Source organism: Amblyraja radiata, chromosome 10, assembly GCF_010909765.2.
Source record: "Amblyraja radiata isolate CabotCenter1 chromosome 10, sAmbRad1.1.pri, whole genome shotgun sequence".
Taxonomy (NCBI): Eukaryota; Metazoa; Chordata; class Chondrichthyes; order Rajiformes; family Rajidae; genus Amblyraja; species Amblyraja radiata.
The window spans coordinates 46,728,714-46,752,753 of NC_045965.1; the positions used below are offsets into that span (position 1 = coordinate 46,728,714).

Below are 24,040 nucleotides of genomic sequence, written 5' to 3' on the forward strand. Positions count from 1 at the left end.
ATCTGTGATGGTGACCCCGGGTACAGATGCCACTTGAGGCATTCTGAGCACGTAATGTCCTTCCACTGACCTTCCCTTCAAAACAAGCACAGAATGCATTGAGCTTGGTGGGAAGGAACGCATGTCGCAAACAATTCTGCCCCCCGCTTTGCCTTGTAGCCCGTTATAACGTGCAAGCCTTGCCACAATTGACAGATGTCAGTGTGGTTAGTTCGGGAATTAATTCTTGATGTCCCAATAGAATTGCTAAGGTCACACCTAGATTTCGTGTCGTCAGCCGAGAATGAATCTCACGGTTTTCGGTCGGGGAACACTCAGATTTACTTCTTTGGCACGCGATGCTCTACACATGTACTGATAAAGTCTGTGGCAGCAGTGGAGCGCTGGTTTAGCTTGGTGCCCAAATTCTTGGTGATGGTCCCATCCACTGACTCAATGCAGTCACGTGGGAGTTCATCTGCTTCCTCAGATCAGCAGCGGGTGACTTTCTGTACCGTATACCATGCTTTGTGTGATGTGTGAGCACTGGATTCTTCACAAAGCATGGTAATTGGAAGTCATGTTCTGTTCCAGAAGGGAAACATCAAAAACAAAACTGTGAAATGCAGTCTGAATTTTACAGTATCAGCAGATATACAGCAAGCAATGAGGCATTCCTTGCAGAATATAAACAGGGTAATTTAGTGTGATTGTGCATGGTGAGATGCTGTCAGTTTGATTTGAGCATCCCTTTGCACTCGGCTGAAACAGCTGTATTTCAAAAACATAAAATATATTTGTACAGTAATTCCATTAATGCTGCAGCATCCTAATAATTTCTCAAATATATAAAGCTTGCGAGGTTCAGAGGAAAGGACAAAATGGGACAAAAGAAAAGTTCATTTTGAGTTTCTGCGTAAGTTGGAAGATTGTTGTGATTAAAACCAGCACGTTGTGCAATATCTTCTCATTGTTATTTTGCTGAGAGGGTTACAGATGACTAATCTGTTTCCTTATCCAGGCTACTCACAGAAGCTAGATACAAAAAGCTGGAGTAACTCAGGGGGACAGGAGAGAAGGGTCTTCAGATGAAGGGTCTTGACTCAAAACGTCACCGATTCCTTCTCTCCAGTCTGAAGAAGGGACATGACCTGAAACATCACCCATCCCATCTCTCCGGGTCTGAAGAAGGGTCTTGACCCGAAACGTCACCCATTCCTTTTCTCCAGAGATGCTGCCTGTCCCGCTGAGTTACTCCAGCTCTTTGTGTCTCACAGTGCCCTCCATAATGTTTGGGACAAAGACCCGTCATTTATTTATTTACCTCTGTACTCCACAATTCGAGATTTGTAATAGATTTTGTCAGATTTTATTAAAGGGTATTTTTTATACATTTTGGTTTCACCATGTAGAAATTACAGCTGTGTTTATACATAGTTCTCACATTTCACGGCACCATAATGTTTGGGACACATGGCTTCACAGGTGTTTGTAATTGATCAGGTGTGTTTAATTACCTCCTTAATGCAGGTGTAAGAGAGCTCTCAGCGCCTAGTCTTTCCTCCAGTCTTTCCATCATTGGAAACTTTTATTGCTGTTTATCAGCAAAGTTGTGCCAATGAAAGTCAAAGAAGCTATTATGAGACTGAGAAACAAGAATAAAACTGTTGGAGACATCAGCCAACCCTTAGGCTTACCAAAATCAACTGTTTGGAACATCATTAAAAAGAAAGAGAGCACTGGTGAGCTTACTAATCGGAAAATGACTGGCAGGCCAAGGAAGATCTCCACAGCTGATTACAGAAGAATTCTCTCTATAATAAAGAAAAATCCCCAAACACCTGTCCGACAGATCAGAAACACTCTTCAAGAGTCAGGTGTGGATTTGTCAATGACCACTGTCCGCACAAGACTTCATGAACAGAAATACAGAGGCTACACTGCAAGATGCAAACCACTGGTTAGCTGCAAAAATAGGATGGCCAGGTTACAGTTTGCCAAGAAGTACTTAAAAAAGCAACCACAGTTCTGGAAAAAAGGTGAGACGAAGATTAACTTATATCAGAGTGATGGCAAGAGCAAAGTATAGAGGAGAGAAGGAACTCTCCAAGATCCAAAGGATATCACCTCATCTGTGAAACACGGTGGTGGGGGAGTTATTAGCCTGGGCATGTATGGCTGCTGAAGGTACTGGCTCACTTATCTTCATTGATGATACAACTGCTGATGGTAGTAGCATAATGAATTCTGAAGTGTACAGACACATGACAATAAACTCACTTGAACTTGAACATCCTATCTGCTCAAGTTCAAACAAATGCCTCAAAACCCATTGGCCAGCAGTTCATTCTACAGCAAGACAATGATCCCAAACACACTGCTAAAGCAACAAAGCTAAAAAATTGTCAATTCTAGAGTGGCCAAGTCAATCACCTGATCTGAACCCAATTGAGCATGCCTTTTATATGCTGAAGAGAAAACTGAAGGGGACTAGCCCCCAAAACAAGCATAAGCTAAATATGACTGCAATACAGGCCTGGCAGATCATCACCGGAGAAGACATCCAGCAACTGGTGATGTCCATGAATTGCAGACTTCAAGCAGTCATTGCATGCAAAGGATATGCAACAAAATACCAAACATGACTACTTTAATTTACATGACATTGATGTGTCCCAAACATTATGGCGCCCTGCAATGGGGGGACTATGTATAAACACAGCTACATGGTGAAACCAAAATGTATAAAAATGGCCTTTATTAAAATCCGACAATGTGCACTTTAACCACATGTGATTTTTTTCTATTACAAATCTCAAATTGTGGAGTACAGAGGCAAATAAATAAATGATGGGTCTTTGTCCCAAACATTATCGAGGACACTATATCTTCGGTTTAAATCTGCACCTGCAGTTTCTTCCGACTCACAGAAGCTAATTCTTGCACATCCCCAAGCTTATTGAGAAAGTAGTTTATAGCACAGTGTACGAGTGGATCGTGGTACCAGCCCATCTCAGCAATTCACAATACCCTCTTAAGTCAAATGGAGGATTGCACAGGCATCAAGAGAGGAGTGCTTATAATGTCTGGACTCAAATGCAGCAGTCATCAAGCTCAGTGGAAAACCACAGCAGACACTGATTATGTTTAATTTTCCATGCTCAAATGAATTAATATGCCATATTTGAGCTCCTGCTCCATTTTTTGACCTGCTATTAATAACCTGCCAAGGATGTGCAATGATGAGAAATTACATATCAGCAGCTCTTCAAGTATTACTGACAGCCTCGCATTGAAAAGGATGTCGTCTTGTAAGTGAGGACAGAAATTTGTAAAGTTTCTGTAAAAACGTATGGAAAACTTTTACGATGGTGGTATGAAATACATAATCACAAACGCTTCACACAGACTGCGCTCAACAAATTATTGGGTAACTAAAGGCAGATTAAAATTTTCACAGTATTCCTTGACAGCATTGTGTCAGCTAATGAATTGGCTGTGGGGTGGGCCCATGGTTCACAGCAACAACAAAAAAATGTACTAAAAAGCAAGGTCAGTTTACTCAGGAAACAGCCTAATTAAAGAACATATGGAGAAAATAAACAGGAACAGGAATCGGCCATATGGCCCCTCGAGAATGCTCTGCCATTCAATAAGATCATGACTGATCTGATATTGGCTATGCTTCACTTTCCTGCCTGTTCCCTGTCGTGTAAACTCAAGCCAGTATTGGTCCAGTCTTCCTAATCTATCCTCTAAGGACAATACTCCCCATCCCAGGAATCAGTCTGATGTACTTCCGCTGCATTTTCTCCTATATTTAGTTTAGTTTAGAGATACAACATGGAAACAGGCTCATCGGCCCACCGAGTCCACACCGACCAGCGATCCCCACACATTAACACCACACACATTAACACCACCACATTGGACAGGAAGACCAGACCAGAGCAGTTTTACATTTATATACTTTTACCGAAGCCAATTAACCTACAAACCTGCACATTTTTGGAGTGTGGGAGGAAACTGAAGATCTCGGAGCATACCCACGCAGGTCACAAGGAGAACATGCAAACTCCACACAGACAGCACTCATAGTCAGGATCAAACCCGAGTCTCTGGCACTGTAAGGCAGTAGCTCTACCGACAAGTAAATGTTTGGACAGGAAGACCAGGCCAGAACACTGTATTCCAAGTGTAGCCTCACTAAAGCCATCTATGATAGCAGGATGTCCTCTTTACTCTAGTAATCAGATCCTGTTGTAAAATAGTTGGCACACTATTTGTCTTCCATATTATCGTTGACCCTCGACTCCTCGGAATAAAAATGTGTCTTTCTCAGCCGTGATTATGATTAGCAACTTGGCTTCCACAGCTGCGGAGTTTAGAATTCCAAAGATTCGCACGCGTCTGAGAAGAAATTCCTCTTGAACTTAAATAGGCAACACTTACACTGGATCGATCCTTTCCAGTTCCAGATCTTACCACAATAGGGAACATCATCACAGCATCTACACTTTCAGGAATATCAGCTCTTATTCTTCGAACTAGAATGAGTTCAGGCCTGACTTTAATCATTCTCCTTAAGGCAACGTCTTCATCTCGGCAATCAGCCCTGTAAACCAAAGATCTTATAGCTCTAAGATCTTTGCTGTAAACCTTTTCTGAATACAAGTATGTCCCTCCTTAAATGAAGAGACTGAAAGCATAAGCAGCATTCTAGGTTTCTGAACATTGTTCTTTGACCTAAAACATGAACTCACTTTTCACACATGCTGTGTAACTCTTTCCTGCATTAATTGTTTTTATTTATTCCTGGTTTCAGTCCCACCCAAGATGCTGTACGTTTGCAGAAATATCCCATCCCTTTTAGCAAAGCTATTGGAACCATTCGAGGCAAGGGAGGTGTTTATTAAGTTTTTTTTTTAGAGCAGAAGATGTACAGCAGGCCAGAGGAAAACAGGTTGATGACCTTTCATTAGTTGTGTTCTGCTGAAGAATCATTGACCTGGAAAGTTAACTGTGTTTCCTACACCACAGATGCTGCTTGGCCTTCTGAGTATCAACATCATTTCAGGGTTAATGGGGCAGAGGCAGGAGGATGGGGTTGACAGGGAAAGATAGATCAGCCATGATTTAATGGCGGAGTAGATTTGATGGGCCAAATGTCCTAAATCTGCTCCCAGAATTTATGAATCTTTTCCTGTTTTAATTTCAGATTTCCAGCGGTGGTATTTTTTTTGTTCCCCACTCTTTATCCTTAAATTTATATTTTGGGATTGATGCATCACTGACACAACCAGCATTTATCACTCACCCTTAATTGCTTTGCAAGGTGATTGTGGGCCGTTTTGAATTCCTGTAGTCCTTCTAATAAATCTACATGCATGCATGTGTTGGCTTGGAAATTCCGGAATTTAGACCGGAATTGTTGCAACAGTGATGGAACACCAGTTATTTTATACGTCAATAAACTCTTCAAAAGCTAAATCTCCAAGTTAAGGTCTATGACACATTGTGGGAGACTCTTTACAGATCCCATCTCCTTTAAGAACCATCCTATTCTGTGGATGACATGGAAATACCTATCCAACCAGACCCTCGCTGATACCTGAGGCTGGTGAATCTGTGGAATTCATTGCCGCAGACAGTCATTAAATATTTTTAAGGTGGAGATTGATAGGTTCTTGATTAGTAAGGGCATCAAAGGTTACAGGGAGCAGGCAGGAGAATGGGGTTGACTGAAAAATAGATCAGCCATGATTGAATGGCAGAGGAGACTCGATGGGCTGAATGGCCTAATTCTGTTCCTATGTCTTATGACCTTATGGTATCAGATACTGGTAAATGATTCTGCTGCCACTTATTTCTTAAAAGAAATATTGAACCTTAGCTGGAAAAAGTACACTGGTAATCTAAATATTAGCTTCTGCAAATTAAAATGAATATGAGAATTAAAAGATACATACATTGCTCCTCCAAACATTAGCCAGGGTAACAAATGATTCTTGTAAAGATGTGTATTCATATATTTTTTAGTTTAGAGATACATCGCGGAAACAGCCCCTTCGGCACCAACCAGCCATCTCCACACACTAACACTCTCCTACACTAACACATCTCCACACACTAACACTCTCCTACACACACCAGGGACAATTATACCAAGCTAATTAACCTATAAACCTAAGAAGGAACTGCAGATGCTGGTTTAAACCAAAGATAGACACAAAAAGCTGGAATAACTCAGCGAGACAGGCAGCATCTCTGGAGAGAAGGAATGGTTGACGTTTCAGGTCGAGACCCTTCTTCAGACTGGTTAAGGATAAGGGAAATGAGAGATATTGATGGCGATGTGGGGAGATAAAGAACAACGAATGAAAGATGTGCAAAAACGTAATGATGATAAAGGAAACAGGCCATTGTAAGCTGTTTGTAGGGTCATATGAGAAGCTAGTGTGACTTGGGTGGGGGAGGGATAAAGAAAGAGGGAATGCCGGGGTTACCTGAAGTAAGAGAAATCAATATTCATACCATTGGGCTGTAAACTGGTACCGAGGTACATTGTTGAGTAGTGTGACAGCCGCAGGGAAGAAGCTGTTCCTGGACCTGCTGGTCCGGCAACGGAGAGACCTGTAGCGCCTCCCGGATGGTAGGAGGGTAAACAGTCCATGGTTGGGGTGAGAGCAGTCCTTGGCGATACTGAGCGCCCTTCGCAGACAACGCTTGCTTTGGACAGACTGAATGGAGGGGAGCGAGGAACCGGTGATGCGTTGGGCAATTTTCACCACCCTCTGCAGTGCTTTCCGGTCGGAGACAGAGCAGTTGCCATACCATACTGTGATACAGTTGGTAAGGATGCTCTCGATGGTGCAGTGGTAGAAGTTCACCAGAATCTGAGGAGACAGATGGACCTTCTTTAGTCTCCTCAGGAAGAAGAGACGCTGGTGAGCCTTCTTGACCAGAGTTGAGGTATTGTGGGTCCAAGAGAGGTCATCGGAGATGTTGACACCCAGGAACCTGAAGCTGGAAACACGTTCCACCTCCGTCCCGTTGATGTGGATGGGGGTATGCATGCCGCCCCTAGACTTCCTGAAGTCTACAATGAGCTCCTTGGTCTTCTTGGAGTTAAGGGCCAGGTTGTTGTCAGCGCACCATGCTGCTAGGAGTTGGACCTCCTCCCAATATGCCGACTCATCAGGACCGAACCCAGGTCTCTGGCGCTGTAAGGCTGTTGCTCTACTGCTGCACCACCATACTGCATAATTGCACCACTGATAATTCTGAGAGGAAGTGAACATTGCAGCTTTAGAACCCATAATGAAATGACCTTAGTTTGGAGAGGAAACCCTGCACATACACTTGCTGCCAAATTTCCCAATTTCTACTCAAGTGAGTTGAGTTGGCACTTTCCACAACAATAGCAGAGGCATTGTGGTCATGTTACTGAATTAATAACTCAGAGCCTGAGATGGAGGAAAACGCTCAAATTCCTTCGCAGCAGCTGGGGAAAGTAAAATTAATTCATTAAATCTGGAATTAGAGGCCTGTTATCACTAATGAAAACCATGAAACCATTGGATGGTTATAAAAAGAAAACCTGGTTCTAAAGGGCAGCAAACTGTTGCTTTTAGCTGGCCTGCATTTTACGTGACTCTAAACCAGGCAGTAAGTCCGCACTCGCTCATGCATTACTGGAGAAAAAAATACATTAGTACGCTAAAAATTGCCTTGCACAAATTATTAAAGTATAATTACAAATTAATGTGCAGAGTTCAAAAATTGCCCTTTGAGATTGCCTGGCAATCCACTCAGTTATATCAATATTCACCACATAGACTGTAGTAGTTCAAGAAAGCCACTTACCACAGCCCCTTCAGTGGTACTAAATGTTATAAATCTTTAAATTGAGAAATTGAATAGCAACATTGATCATGAACAGAACAGTTTTGATGTTACTTTCTCCATGATAGGTGACTGTATATGAAAGAAGCCATTGTTACTTGTCTGGATACTTGTCGGGGGCACTTTCTTGCACTTGTATATTTTTGTACATCTTAAGCCACCTTCGTGTAGACTCAAGATTGGTATCAGTATGAGATGTAGTGTTCAAAGCAAAAGAAGAATAGTGACTGAAATATACCTAAGATCTGTACAGATTGAAGAAAACAACTCGCCGTAGCACCAGATTACTTGTATGCTCATGTAGTACCGATTGTGTCAATCTACAACTTGAATAGTCAAGAATGGTAATACTCTCACAAAGTGATGGCCAGAGGTTAATCATTCAACTCCTTAGGGCATCATTGCAGGAATGCGTCAGAGCAGTCACCTATTCCCAACCACCTATCTACCATCTTAAGGTCACAAGATGGGATGTTCACTGATGAGTGCTGATGTTCAAGCCCACTTACAACTTCTCGGCAAGTGAATGAGCTGATGCCTGCATCCAGCAACAGCTACACATTCTGGCATGGGCTCGTAAGTGGGCAAATGACAGTAACGCCATAAAAGTACCAGGCACTGGCCATTTCTAACAAAAACAAATCAAAGCCTCTGCACTTGACATTCAATTGCACTACCATCGTACATCATCAACATCCAGGAGGTCACCATTGACCAGACATTCAACTAGACCAGCCGCATACTGCAGTTGTAAGAGCAGGTCCAAAGTTGGGTATCCTGTGGACAGTGATTTGCTTCCTGATACCCCAAAGGTTCTCCATCATTGACATGGCATTAGCCAAGAGCAGAGTGCAATGCTCTCCATTTGCCTGCATATAAGCACATGCCTGAATGCCAAGAACTCTCAGGAAGCTCAATACCATCCAGAATAAAGCACCCCATTTAATTGACACACCATTAATCACCATGATTCAACTCTCCACCATCACTATATATCATCTACAAAAATTGCATGGCCATTATTGCTCAGGATATTTAACAGCTCCTCCCAACCCCACAACTTTTACCACCAATAAAGATAAAAGCAGCAAGCACATGGGCCTTTGAGGCCTTTTTTGGTCCAAAACACCTTTTGCCAAGTTTTTGGTTACCTGACCAAATGTACAATATGTGTTACAATTTCAAATTGTGTCTGATCATACTGTTGTGAAATGTTTTAAGATATTGTAGATACAATATTGTTGCCGGCAAGTTATTATTACTTCATCTTAAACATTTATCCGCTGAATCTTTTTGATGCTTCTAGGACCACGTTTAGAATTTCGTGACATGCAAAATACATTCTGAAGGGGCAGTCTTTTGTTGTTTACCTACTTTCTCTTTTGCTTAGGTGCCCCTGATCCAACAGCAGGTGCCAGCATTGATGATGAGAATTGCTGGCATCTCGACGAAGAGCAAGTCCGAGAGCAAGTCAAGCAGTTCCTATCGCAGGGCGGATACTACGGGTCTGGCAAGCAGCTAAATTCTATGTTTGCTAAGGTGATAATGTCTGCATTAATACAACTTTCCTTTCCCTGATGTTTATTTATTGTGTCAAGCCACCACTATCTGAAGGGAAGCAGGGTCAGGGGCGCATTGATCTGATAGAGATATATAAGGTGATGAGGGGAATAGATAGGACAGATACACAGAGACATTTACACAGAGCAGGCTAATTAAGAACCAGAGGACATAGGTTTTAGGCGAGAGGGGAAAGATTTAATAGTATCCTGAGGAGCTACTTTTGCCACACAGTGGGTATATGGAACGTGCAGCCAGAAGAAGTAGTTGAGGCAACATTTAAAAAACATTTGGATAGGTGCATGGATAGGAAAGTTTTAGATCAATATATGGGCAAAATACAGGCAGGTGGGACTAATGTAGATGGAGCATCTTAATCGGCATGGGAAAGTTGGGCCTGTTTCCCTGCTGTATGACTCTATGACTCTATCTCTTTGCAATGCCTGTAATTCTTCACATTGCTTGTACTTTAAATAGGTGAGCCTGTTTGTTATTGAACATAGCAAGGTGGCTTGTTTATACAAATGATTAGGGCAACCACATTTCAAATGTAGAATTCCAGCCACACCAGACTTTTTATTGCTCAAAAAAACAATTGCTGATAACTACAGAAATGTAGATTTCCACATGACTTATTTATATTTTATTTTAGAAACCTAGAAACATAGAAAATAGGTGCAGGAGGAGGCCATTCGGCCCTTCGAGCCTGCACCGCCATTCATTGTGATCATGGCTGATCATCCACAATCAGTAACCCGTGCCTGCCTTCTCCCCATATCCCTTGATTCCACTAGCTCCGAGAGCTCTATCTAATTCTCTGTTAAATCCATCCAGTTGTGCTTCTACTGCCTTCTGTGGTTTTAAATAGCCTCCCATTTATTCCCCTGTGGACCCTGGTTCTGGACTCCCCCAACATTGGGAACTTTTTTCCTGCATCTAGCTTGTCCAGTTCTTTTATAATTTTATGCGTTTCTATAAGATATCCCCTCATCCTTCTAAATTCCAGTGAAACAAGCCCAATCTTTCCAATCTTTCCTCATATGACAATCCCGCCATCCCGGGGATTAACCTCGTGAACCTACACTGCACTGCCACAATAGCAAGGATGTCCTTCCTCAAATTGGGAGATGGAAACTGGACACAAAACTCTAGATGTGGTCTCACCAGGGCCCTGTACAACTGCAGAAGGACCTCTTTGCTCCTACACTCAAATCCTCTCGTTATGAAGGCCAACATTCCATTAGCTTTCTTCACTGCCTGCTGTACCTGCATGTTTACTTTCAGTGACTGGTGTACAAGGACACCCAGGTCTCGTTGCACTTCCCTTTTTCCGAATCTGACACCATTGAGATAATAATCTGCCTCCTTGTTCTTTCCACCAAAGTGAATAACCGCACATTTATCTACATTATACTGCATCTTCCGTGCATCTGCCCACTCACTCAACCTGTCCAAGTCACCCTGCAACCTCCTAGCATCCTCTTCACACTACCACCCAGCTTTGTGTCATCTGCAAATTTCCTAGTGTTACTTTAATCCCATCATCTAAAGCATTAATATATATTGTAAATAGTTGTGGCCCCAGCACCGAGCCTTACGGCATTCCACTCGCCACTGCCTGCCGTTCTGACAGGGACCCGTTTATTCCCACTCTTTGTTTCCTGTCTGCCAACCAATTCTCTATCTATCCCAATACCCTACCCCCAATGCCACGTGCTCTAATTTTGCCCACTAATCTCCTGTGGGACTTTATCAAAGGCTTTCTGAAAGTCCAGATATACTACATCCACTGGCTCTCCTTCATCCATTTTACTTGCCACATTCTCAAAAAATTCTAGAAGATTAATCAAACAGGATTCCCCTTCATAAATCCATGCTGACTTGGACCAATCCTTTTACTGCTATCCAAATGCGCCATTATTACCTCTTTAATAATTGACTCCAGCACCTTCCCCACCACCGATGTCAGACTAACTGGTCTATAATTCCACATTTTCTCTCTCGATCCTTTCTTGAAAAGTGGGATACCATTAGCTCCCCTCCAATCCACAGGAACTGATCCTGAATCTATAGAACATTGGAATGTGTCCACGATTTCAAGAATCACCTCCTTGGGATGCAGACCATCAGGCCCTGGGATTTATCAGCCTTCAGTTCCATCAGTCTACCCAATACTATTTCATGACTAATGCAAATTTCTTTCAGTTCCTCTGTCTCCCTAGATCCTCTGTCCTCCAGTACACCTGGGAGATTGTTTGTGTCTTCCTTAGTGAAGACAGAACCATAGTACCTGTTCAATTCCTCTGCCATTTCCTTGATGCCCATAATAATTTCACCCGTGTCTGCCTTCAAGGGATCCACATTTGTCTTTACTCTCATTTTCTCTTAACATACCTAAAGAAGCTTTTATTATCTTTCTTTATATTCTTGGCCAGCTTACCCAAGTACTTCATCCTTTCATCCCATATTGTCCTTTTTGTCACCTTCTGTTGTCCTTTGAAAGTTTCCCAATCCCCTGTCTTCCTGCTACTCTTTGCTATGTTATACACCCTTTCTTTTAGTTTTATTCCATCCCAAACTTCCCTTATCAGCCACAGTTGTCTCTTACTCTCCTTAGAATCTTTCTTCCACTTTGGAATGAAATGATCCTGCATCTTCTGGATTATGCCCAGAAATTCCTGTCATTGCTGTTCCACCGTCATTCCTGCTTGGATCCTTTTCCAGTCGACCTTGGCCAGCTCCTCTCTCATGCCTTCATAGTCCCCTTTGTTCAACTGCAACACTGACACTTCTGATTTAACCTTCTCACTCTCAAATTGCAAATTAACACATCATATTATGGTCACTACCTCCCAGCAGTTCCTTTACCTTGAGTTCCGTATTAGATTTGGTTCATTAGACAACACTAAATCCAGAATTGCCTTCTCTCTGGTAGGCTCCATTACAAGCTGCTCTAAGAATCCATCTCGGAGGCACTTTACAAACTCTCTTTCTTGGGATCCAGAGCCAACCTGATTTTCCCAGTCAACCTGCATATTGAAATCTCCCATACCACAGTGGCATTACCTTTGCTACATGCCAATGTTAACTCCTGCTGCAACTTGCACCCAATATCCAGGCTACTGTTTGGGGGCCTGTAGATAACTCCCATGTTTTGTTTCCGTAAAGCCTGATCTTCCCTTAAAGAGCACCACAGCACATTTTCCCGTTGACCATATCAAAACCTGAACAACTATTACTGTGACAGTAATGGAAGACACCTCTTCAATAAAACTGCAGTAACTACATTTCCTGAAGGATGAGCAGTGTAGAACTGTAAAATAAAAGATTCATCTGAAAGTTTGTTCCAGGCAACAACCCCTCGAGACATGAATCACATTTACAAGAACTGTGTTCAAAGCAGTTCACGAAGGTCAACTGATCTCAGCTATGGTTCTGTGTTCCAGCAGCTTCCCAATTTCCATTAAAAACATCTACTGTAGAACTGGCCAGTTTAAAATTCCGCAGCATTTATGCTTAAAGGAGGCATTTGAGGTTTATTGGCTCATTGAATCATTGAGTCCAAGTTAATATGAAACATACTCAGTCACACAGGGGGACTTAAAGTTTCAAAAGCCGTCTTTACGATATGATACGATACGATAAGATAAACTTTATTCATTGCCGGAGGGAAATTAGTCTCCCCACAGTCACAACACACAACAAGGTACATGAAAAACTTGAACTTAAAAGTAAAAAAAAGGAAAAGGACAAGCGACTGTTGTCAGGCTGCCGTGTGCACAGAACCTTCACCAGAACAGATGAACAAACAAACAAACGAAGGCAGGCTTATTCCCTGGGCAGAGGATTCTAAACTAGAATGCCCCCCCCTCCCCCCCCCCCCCCCCCCCTCACTGGGTTCCCATCTGTTCTCCCACCGTCCCTCACAGCGGTCCCCCCCACGTCAGGTCCTCCATTGTTCTTCACGGAGGTGCCCCCACGCCGGGTCACCATTATCTTCCCCTCCCCCCCCCCATGCTCCGCCACCACCGAGGTCCTCGCTGCCACCTCTGATGCTCCGTTGCAGCCAAGGCCCCACCATCGCCGAGGATCCCGTTGCTGTCGAGGCTCAAGCTTCCGCCGAGGCTCCCAACGCCGCCACTGAGGCTCCTTCAGCCCAAACAGGCCTCGCCGCCTGGCTTCTCCGCAGTTCACTGGAAGGCCTGTGGGACGAGTCGTTGCTCCGGGTGGATTGGGCCCGTGCGGCTCCCCGGGACACTCCCGCCACACACACCCGATCCAAGCATTCCAGGAAATTCTTTAAAAATATATATATTTTGTTGATTATTTGAAAATTGGTAAGCGCTCCTCAGTAAGGGACTGCCCATTGCTGTAAAGAGTAGAATTCTTACAAATCTGCTTTTATTATTGTTGATACCCACTAGCATTCATTAACTCTGGAACTTTTTGAGAATACTTAACATTGAAATAATGCAAAACAAAAATCTAAGGTCATAAATGCAATACAATAATCTTGGCATACAGGGTTAGAATGAAAACTTGTTGACTGATGTAACTAAATGTTGTTGCTGGGGGAGAAATTTCATAATGAAAACTTGTTTTTATTCTCCTTCAAAAATAGAGCCTTTGACATAATTAATTATATAATCATCTCCAGTGCCACAGCACATAAACCTTCTCGTGTTGTTCCATTTGATCCTTCCACTGATGGCGTGGTATTTTGAATTTCTCCTCACCTCCTACATTGTCACGTCAGGAGGTCTGTAATATTATCTTTATGACCTGCTGGAAAAAAAGTTTGCTTTCACATCTGTTCCAATGACATCTCTCCTCATTCACCCCGTTAGGTGACTTTTATCCTGGCCAACATCCATTTTGAATTAGTTGTAACATCTGCAGCTAAATTTTGGAAAGACTATCAAGATTTGTCTTTTCCATTATTTCCTCTGTGCCTATAGAGAGAAGAAATTATGTTTTTCAGCCTCTAAATAATGAAAGCAATTTTTTTTTCGTCCTTTTAGTTTTCTTCTGGGTTCACTTACTATCTTGCATTCCATGTTTGATTTGTTTACTTCTGAAAGTAGCCACCCAGTGTGTCGATGTTAAAAAAAACCTGATGATATTGCATAATGATTTAGCAGAGTATCCTGTACAGTGTTGGTTTTGTGTTAACTATTATTATAGGAGTACCATTATGCAGCAGTTCTACCAGTGCATCACTGTGGAGCCCTCTATTATGCTGTTGTTAGCGCAGTGGCACAGCTGATAGAGCTGCTGCATTACAGTGCCAGAGACCCAGGTTCAATCCCGACCTTGGTGCTGTCTGTGTGGAGTTTTCACGTTCTCCTTGTGACGGCATGGGTTTAATCCGGGTGTTCTGCGTTCCTCCCACATCCCAAAGATGTGCAGGTTTGAGGGTTAATAGGCCTCTATAAAATGCCCCTAGTGTGGAGCAAGTGGACGGGACAGCGAGATAACATATAGCTAGTGTGAATGAGTGTCGATGTTCGGCGTGGACTCAATTGTTGAAGGATCCGTTTCAATGCTTTATCTCTATATTTTCACATTAATTCTGTCACTTAAATATTTTTCCTATCCAGCATTTTTGCAAATTTTTTTGAAAACTTTTAAATCGTTAAATTTTTTCGCTTCAAAGAGTATGGGAGACCTCTGGGTGCAGTGCTGGTTCTCTGGATCAACCTCACATTTCCTTTCTGATTGGTGTAGGTACGAGAAATGCTGAAGATGAGGGATTCAAATGGTGCCAGGATGTTGACATTAATAACAGAGCAATTCATGGCTGACCCACGGCTATCTCTCTGGAGGCAACAAGGCACAGGCATGACAGACAAATGCCGGCAGCTTTGGGATGAGCTGGGTAAGTGTTTTGAGAAGAAGGCTGCGGGCAATCAATGCAGTATTTTAACCCCTGCCTTGGAAACGAATGTTGACCTTTCTTCAAACTGCTTTCATTGATCACACAGTTGATCGGGTATCAAACTACATTTGCCATTCGAAAAGGATAATGTATAAAATCAGACAGGAAGCAAAGAAATAAGGATGACTTCTTATTTCGGAAGCATAGAGCAGATCTGCACCAACTTTAACTTTAAAAGCCCGGTTGCATATTGGACTCTTCAGAAGACCAGAAGCCAAGCATTTTTATAACATTGGAGAGAAATTAGCAGAAACGAAGGAAAGAAAGTGAACAGGCACAGTGACACAGAGGTCAGGGGTGATAGGCAGCAGACCGCATCATGTAATCTACTTGACGATATAAAAATGATCAGTGGAAACAGCAGGGATGTAACAGGGGGGAGAAAGAATATTCATGTGGATGATAAAAGCATGCAAACAATTGCTTATAGATCCTAGGAAAATTAAACAAATGGATGAAAAAGCAAGGAGGGTCTCGACTCGAGACCTTTCCTGCCACAGATGCTGCTTGATCCGCTGAGTTCCTACAGCAGTTTGTTTTAAGATCCTTTCATATCTGCTATGAAACTAAATGATAAAATCCCAGTGAAAAGTAATGTATTTACTACAAGGCAAAACTATTCTCTGGGTTCGATCAGGACCTAACTTGAATGAAAGTTCTTCAGTCCAAACATCAGCCTCTTCTCCCACATGCTGTCAGGCCTCTCCCTCAGATGATCACAGGACGAGTGTGACAGTGGTAGAGTTGCTGCCTCACAGCACCAGAGGCCCGATCCAGGTTCGATCCTGACTACGGGTGCTGTCTGTACGAAGTTTTTACGTTATCCCTGTGACCGCGTGTGTTTTGCCCGGGTGCTCTGGTTTCCTCCCACACTCCAAAGATGTACAGGTTTGCACGCTAATTGGCTTCAGTAACATTGTAAATTATCCCTAGTGTGTAGGATAGTACTAATGTTCGGTGAGATTGCTGTTTGGCGCAGACTCAGTGGGCCCAAAGGCCTGTTTCCGCGCTGTATCTCTGAACTAAACTAAGACTGCAAAGGAAATGATGGATAGTTACGATTTGTAGATGCTAAAGTGACTGTTTAAACAAAAGATTGGAGAATGTAGCAATGTTACAAAATTTTGAGATTTTATAAATCAAGTCTGCAATTTATCCCATCAGATAAAGCATAACAAGAAGTTTAATTTGACACCTAATTCACTTTCATATCATCAGTATTAAAAAGGTTATGGCCACTTTCATACTCTGAAACTAGCATCTTGTTCCCTATTGCTTTTCCATTGACTTAACTCAAAAGCTGTGATCGAGGACAATCAAAAGCCCATAACTTTCTTAAAAATTAAGAGAACCATTTTAAGTTATTATAGATTGAAGCATTCTGAAACAAATATGAAACAATCTTACTTGGATGACCTGAAATTAAAGCATATAATTAGTTAGTTACCTTGTTGTAGCTAATTACAACATTCAATTACTAGATCTAAACATCTATCCATTTCTTAAGAAAAGGTTAACATTTTTAAATAGCCTAAGTGTCCAAATAACATTCACACAAGAATTCACAATTTAACATGATATTTAAATCTCATTGTCATGAATTTATAGGCCAAATGGAAGGAATTTAATGTTTAATTCCCGTAAATTAATGGGCATTTTAATCATCTTGCGAGTGGGTTTTTGTGGAACGCGATCGATTGGAACGTTGCGGTTGCAGTGAATTTGAACCCCATATCGTCTGGAAAAACACTGCCGGTTCGTATGGAGCCAAAATCACATTTTCGCCAATGAAATTTAGATTAAAGTCATCCTAAGAAGCAAGTTTATATGTAAAATAAACGACTTACCTTATGTTTTGTCCCCTACGTGAGATCCGTCCCGTTGTCAGCGTTGACGGCGTTAGAAGTAACTTATTATTTTACTCCAGGGATTAAATTGTCCCGCGATTTAAAAAAACAAACTTCCGAGAACGGAAGTCGGATCGATTATTCTTCAGCAGCTGAACAGCCTGAGAAAGTTTGACTCCGACAGGCAGGAGAAAACGGCATTTTAATCCAGCCCCCCCCCCGCCCCCCCTCAAAGGCGCCAAAGTTGCACACACGGCCAGTGGCAGAACTACAGCACCGCTGAAGGTAGGTATTGTAACATCGCTAGAGAATGCCCAGCAGAAAGATAAGACGTTGTCAAAATGCACTTTGTGCTTTCTTGAAGTGGGTAAATGTAGATTTTTAAATCCTTCTTAATATTTAAAACAATAATAAATTTATAGAAATAATTTACATAAGTAGGAAGCAAGCAAGCTGATAGAAAAAGAAGATACGGTACTAAAAGTTGAGAGTACATAATGTGAGTCAAAAGCTTTTAAATGTCATACCGCATCCTTGCTGATGTGATATGCTCTATTTATTTTCCATTTGTGCGCTGGAGAACATGCATGACCAGTAACGTTAATAGAAACAATCCATAACAAAATACAGTGTATTGTTCATGCTATAAAGATAAAATTGTGGTCATTTCTACCAATCGTATTTGTATTCAATAAAGGCATTCTATTTTAAAACTGATGGTTGGAGACCAACTGAATGGTGAGATGTTATCCAGCGTTTTCAGTCATCCGAGGGTATGGAACAGATCCATATGCCCAACATGTCCATGCGGAGCAAGATGCCCATGTATGCTTGTCCCATTTGCACTCGTTTCACCCATATCCCCCAAAAGTATTCCTATCCATGAACCAGTCCAATGCCCAAATAACATGGCAATGTTCTATTCCAGTAGTGTTATAACTGAATGGTGAGCTGTAAGGAATGTTATCCAGCTGATTCAACGTTGTGAAAGATTGTCTTCAGTTTCAGGTTAGTTTATTGTCACGTGTAGCAATGTACAGTGAAAACCTTTACTTGCGTGCTAACTAGCCAGCCGAAAGACAATACATGATTACAAGCGAGCCATTCACAGTGTGCAGATAGATGATAAGAGGAAAATGTTTAGTGTAAAGTAAAGCCAGTAAAATCCTTCTTGAGCAAGTATAGGTCAACACAATTCCTTTCATCCTTTCTTCCAATAAAAAACACAGAATAGATAAAGGTGAATGATTGGATGTTGCATTTGGATAAAAAGCTGAAAATGCTGGAAAAGCACGATAAGTCAGGCAACATCTATGGAAAGAAACAGTTCACATCTTAGGCCCAGGGCCCTTCATCAGGAACTAGGTAGCAGAGGAGAAGGAGTAAATGAGTTATTTACTGGTTGGAGGCTGTGACAAGCGGGGTATTGCAGTAATCAGTGCTGGCTGTTCATAATCCATCTCAATGATTTGGATAAGGGGACCAAGTGTAACAAAACCAAGCTTCTTGTTGATTAAAAGCTTGGTGGCACTTCATGCTGACTCGGCAAGGCCACCAGAATAATCAAGGACGAGTCTCACCACGGTCCCTCCCTCTTCCCCCCTCTCCCATCAGACAAGAGGTACTGAAGTCTGAAAACGCATCCCTTCAGATTCAGGGACAGTTTCTTCCCGGCTGTTATCAGGCAAATGAACCATCCTATCAACAACTAGATAGCGGTCCTGAGCTACCATACCTCATCGGAGACCGTCGGACAATCGTTAATCGGAGATTGACTTTAATCCAATGTTAATTGACTTTATCTTGCACTATATATCATTCCTATTATCCTGTATCTGTACACTGTGGACGGGTCGATTTTAATTACGTATAGTCTTTCCACTGACTGGATAGCACACACTAAAAAGCTTTTCACGGTACCTCCGTAGACGTGACAACAAACTAAACTACTACTACGGTTTTGAGGAGAATGCAGAGGATACTGACAATTCATGTAATAGGGCGAGGATGTGAGAATGGGAGGGACAGGCATGAATTTGAAACTGTCATTGAAAACCAGTCAAAGATTAACACAAAGGACCCCAGAAAAAGTATTCCATCACCACTTTACACATTACCAAATATCTTTGTGTGAATTCAAAAATAAATAAAACTCCACTTGTGTTGTGCAGCTGGGGAAATGTATCTAAATCCTCAAAAATTACTGTGAAGCTGAAAATTGAATTTACTTGTACCTTCATCATAAAATAATACTTGAATGTAAACGAGATCTGTGGAAGAGGATTAAATGCCTTTCATTCTGTCCAGATTTTTCTTGGTGAAGATTAGACACCAATAGCTCCTATTTCTGTCAACGCGGTATTGTTACTCAAGATTAAAACCTAATTACATGTAACAGGAGAAAAATGGCATCTATATTCAATATGAACCCAAAAGCTGACCTTAATCTTCCGCTGTGGTAGCGAATTCAATTCCGAATGTCTTTTGAATAAGCTGTCAGCAAGCAAAGGGAAAGGAGAAGCAAAAAATTAATACCATAACCCAGTTTGACGAGATGGTGATTATTCACCGACAGCAGACTCTGTTTCAGTCAACACAGCTTTACTGTGGCATAAATATCATGAATCCATTGGCCAGGGCTGAAGGATTTACAGTTCCAACAGGACATAGTCGAATTGCATCTGTGGTCTGCGGGCTGGTGATAATTTAGCCCTTTTTTCATTTGCTTAATGGAATGCTTCACAGCAGCTTTGTTTCATTATTTATGGAAGAATTCTACTGTACACACATGTTCTTTAAGAACTTGAATCTACTTGCCTTTGATTTGTAGTCACCTTTTACAGTATTCCCAGTACCTAAATGGGATGCAGTGGCCTGCCCTCCACCATTCATTTCAGTGATTGAATCAAGATGACTGCGCTCGAGTTACATACAAGTTGGCGAAAGTATTACAAATGATGGTGTGTGCAACTTCATGCTCAAGTCTGGCTTTACATTAAATAAATTGGAGGGTTCAAGATTTCAGTTTTCAACCCATATTTTAGGAAGATGCCTTGGCAGTCCTTGTATTAAATTGACTGCCTTCCCAATTTGCCTGCACAATCCACGATTCCCATCCCTATCCCACCTTTCAAAACCAGGGGCCATTCAATACATTGCTTTAGCTTACAGTTGTGGTTTAGTTTAGTTCAGAGATACAGCATGGAAACGGGTCCGTCGGCCCACCGAGTCCGCGCCGACCAACGATCCTCGTACAATGACACTATCCTACACACACAAGGGACAATTTAGAATTTTTACCAAGCCAATTAGTCTACAAACCTGTACGTCTTTGGACTTTTTATTGTCAATAAATTCTGACATTGATCTTCAATCACGAAGTGCAGTTCATTCCATTTGTCGTTAAATAAATGTGTGTGCAACAAGGAAAGGCACTGAAGAATTAAATTGACCTAGAGACTCCAGTTTGCATCCTGCTGCAATGATCCTTCAAACAGCAAACTTTGTACTTTGTGAGATAGATGTGTTTTTATTAATCAAAAAACTTATTCAATTATTAAAAAAAATATTTACAATACAGTAAAACAAAACAGAACCCACCACCATAATACAAGACAAACAAATATACTGAATAGACTACAAGACAACTATGTTACACTCCTTGTCAAAGATGCATTGAGCCCCCCCCCCCCCCCCCCCCCCCCCCCCCCCAATGCCCAGCAGTCCGGGAAATCCCCCAGGGTCCCCATGGACAGTGCGTAGTCCCTCACTAACACCACCTGGGCACGGACGTAACCCCGGAAGTGGCAGGCAGCCGGCTCAGGCAGAACCCTCTTCCCCCTGGCGCCTTGTATAAGATAGATGCTGGCTGGGTGGAGGGGATGGTGTGGAACATGGAGGAATCTCCATCATTCTTCAAGTAATTCCATAGGATCGAATGGCCACCGGAGTGATCAGATGTGACCACTCTTTTATATCAATCCTGAACAACTGCACTTTTGAAAGTGTAACGGTCCTCGGGCACGTCACGACAATTTCAAGCTCATCTCCACAATCTGGAATGACACCAACACACACACACACGACTCTTAGCTTTGCATGTTTCCTGCAGCTGACACTACCCAGATTCAGGTGAAGCAAGACCAGAAGCTGCCTGACATTCAACTTATAATCATTGTTCACATATTGCCTCCACTTATACATTGCATCTGGGTTCATTAAACATTAATAATAGCCAGTAACCAAGGTTGATTTTTTGGGGGGAAATGTATTTCTCTAATCTAGCAAAGTAGTGTCCCAATTGCTGCAAAGGTTGGGATTTGTTAAATTTGCACAGACTTATGTTCATGTGATTCCTGCAGAAGTGAACAATACGTATTTTCTCTAATTGCTTTCAAAAGCCTGACATGCATTTTTTGGTCGAAGATAGACACAAAATGGTGGAGTAACTCAGTGGGACAGGCAGTTGGAAGAAAGGTCTCGACCAGCAACGTCCCTCATTCCTTCTCTCCAGAGATGCTGCCTGTCCCGCTGTTACTCCACCATTTTGTGTCTATCTTCGGTTTAAACCTGCATCTGCAGTTCCTTCCTACACATGTATTTTTTGGTTTCTCATTTTACATTATTGTCATTATCTTGCATGACTGAATCATGGTATTCTGGTGGATTTCTGTGGAACCTTCTGCGGAACCTTTGACAGCACATTGGCTCAGCGGTAGAGTTTCTGCATTCAGCGCTAGAGACCCGGGTTCGATCCTGACTATGGGTGCTGCCATCATGGGGAGAACATACAGAGTTTGTAGGTTCTCCCCATGACTGTTTCTTCGGGCGCTCCAGTTTCCTCCCACACTCCAAAGACGTACAGATTTGTAGGTTAATTGGCCTCGGTAAAAAAAATGATTAATTGTCCCTATTGTGTAGGATAGTGTTAGTGTGTGGGGCATCACTGGTTGGCACGTACTCAGTAGGCCGAAAGGCCTGTTTCTGCGCTGTATCTCTAAATTAAACCAACCTAATAAATAATGAGACTCGAAAGCCTTCTCAGAACAGAGTTTCTGTTATCAGAGTTTAAAAATTTAGTGTTAATTTGAATCAAATACTGAGTGGCTAAAAGGTATTTTGTAGGTTGTATTTTGTAAAGGTATTCTGACAAATGCTCATCCAAAGTTATGGACACTAACCAGTCTGACTCTAAGGAGCTGATAGATTAACCTGTAATACCTGGAGTTGGGTGCAAGCTGAAATGGGTGAATCATGTTGGATCATTTATAACAATGAGTATTTTTTTGGAAATGTACATAATTTAAAGTAGTTTAATTTTTTTCAAAATATTATCTTACATTCCACTGGGATTCTTCCTGAACTTTGCAAGAATACGATAATAGATTAGCCGCTGCCTACAAGCGAGAATATGGGAATTTGGAGTTGAGAGCGGTTCCTGTGAAGTTGGTAGAGGCGTCACACAGGGTTCAGGTAGAGGACCTTGGACTTGGCTGCAGTGGTAGACAACTCCAATCACTTAGTACTTTATGTATGTTTGTCAGAGGATGTTGGTGAAAAATAAGATGTGTTATGTCTATGAGTAATTCTATTCTTAATCGCAGAGGAATAGATCCCACGGATTGCATGGCACAATCTCCAAAAACTGCAGTCAATTTTACTGAGAATATTACCTCTTTAAAAAAAAACCTGAACTAAAGCATTCTGATCTTGATAGTGAAGGCTTTTTTAATTACATGTGTGTAGGAAGGAATTGCAGATGCTGGTTTAAACCTGAATCTGAAGAAAGGTCTCGACCCGAAAAATCACCCGTTCCTTCTCTCCAGAGATGCTGCCTGTCCTGCTGAGTTAGTCCAGCTTTTTGTGTCTATCTTCTGCTTTTTTTAAATTACTCCTTAACTCCTGCTTCTTCAGAGTCCTATTGACTTATTATTATTACCATGTACAGAGAATTTGTGGGCACAATCCTGAAACAGACCCACTGTCTCCTCTTTTATTTAGTATTCATCTACGAATTGAATAGAGCTGAACGATTCATTGGGCAAGGGGATGAATAGATAATAAATCTGTATCTGTGTGTGCCCATGGAGTCTGTGATTACATGGATCTTTCAGTCGGCATAAGGGGAAGAATTTCTGTATAGGAAGAAACTGCAGATGCTGGTTTACACCGAAGATAGGCACAAAATGCTGCAGTAATTCAGCGGGTCAGGCAGCATCTCTGGAGTAAAAGAGTAAGTGACGTTTCGGGTCGAGACCTTTCTTCAGACCGAGAGTCAGGGGTGAGAGAAACTAGAGGTAATGAAAAGATGCCAAGAACAAACGCGGAGAGAAAGGGAATGTAAGGGTTACTTGAAATTAGAGAAATCAAATCTCATACTGCTGGGTTGTAAGCTGCCCAAGCGAAATATGAGGTGCTGTTCCTCTAATTTGCGTTTTGCCTCACTGAGAGTGGAGGAGGCCCAGGACAGAATTTCTTCTGGGTGAGCGCATTTAAGGTTGTGACTGAAGAAATACTGTGGTTAAAAACTTTACATTGGTGATGTAACATGCAACTAGCAGTATAACTAGAATTCTTGGAAAATATAAGGAAACTAAATCAGTTGTCGTCCCATGACCAACAAAATACCAGGAAAGTAGCAACACAGACTGCAATGCTGTTGCCAAAGTTTAGAGGATGGCAACTATTTTATCTGCTTTTTGTGATCAATGTGCTATCGACAACAAACCTGGAGGAGTCGCAGACAGTGAGGAAAGCTGTCAGAAGATAAAGCTGGATATAGATCAGCTGCAGAAACGGGCAGCAAAATGGC

The 24,040-nt window shown here is 42.0% G+C and overlaps 1 protein-coding gene and 1 long non-coding RNA gene across 3 annotated transcripts in view; one reads left to right on the forward strand and one right to left on the reverse strand.

Annotated features, from left to right (window-relative positions):
* Positions 1–24,040, forward strand: part of zswim5 (zinc finger SWIM-type containing 5) — a 214,528-nt gene that overhangs the window by 149,128 nt on the left and 41,360 nt on the right. For both annotated transcript variants that reach the window (XM_033028731.1, XM_033028732.1), the window contains exons 3-4: positions 9,275–9,423; positions 15,172–15,322. In XM_033028731.1, coding sequence (XP_032884622.1) covers positions 9,275–9,423; positions 15,172–15,322 — 300 coding nt within the window. The remainder of the gene's footprint in view (positions 1–9,274; positions 9,424–15,171; positions 15,323–24,040) is intronic.
* Positions 5,059–15,497, reverse strand: LOC116977876. Its single transcript, XR_004413317.1, has 3 exons — positions 15,486–15,497; positions 12,675–12,676; positions 5,059–5,176 (listed from the first exon to the last, which is right to left on the reverse strand). It is a non-coding gene; the product is annotated as an uncharacterized LOC116977876 (long non-coding RNA).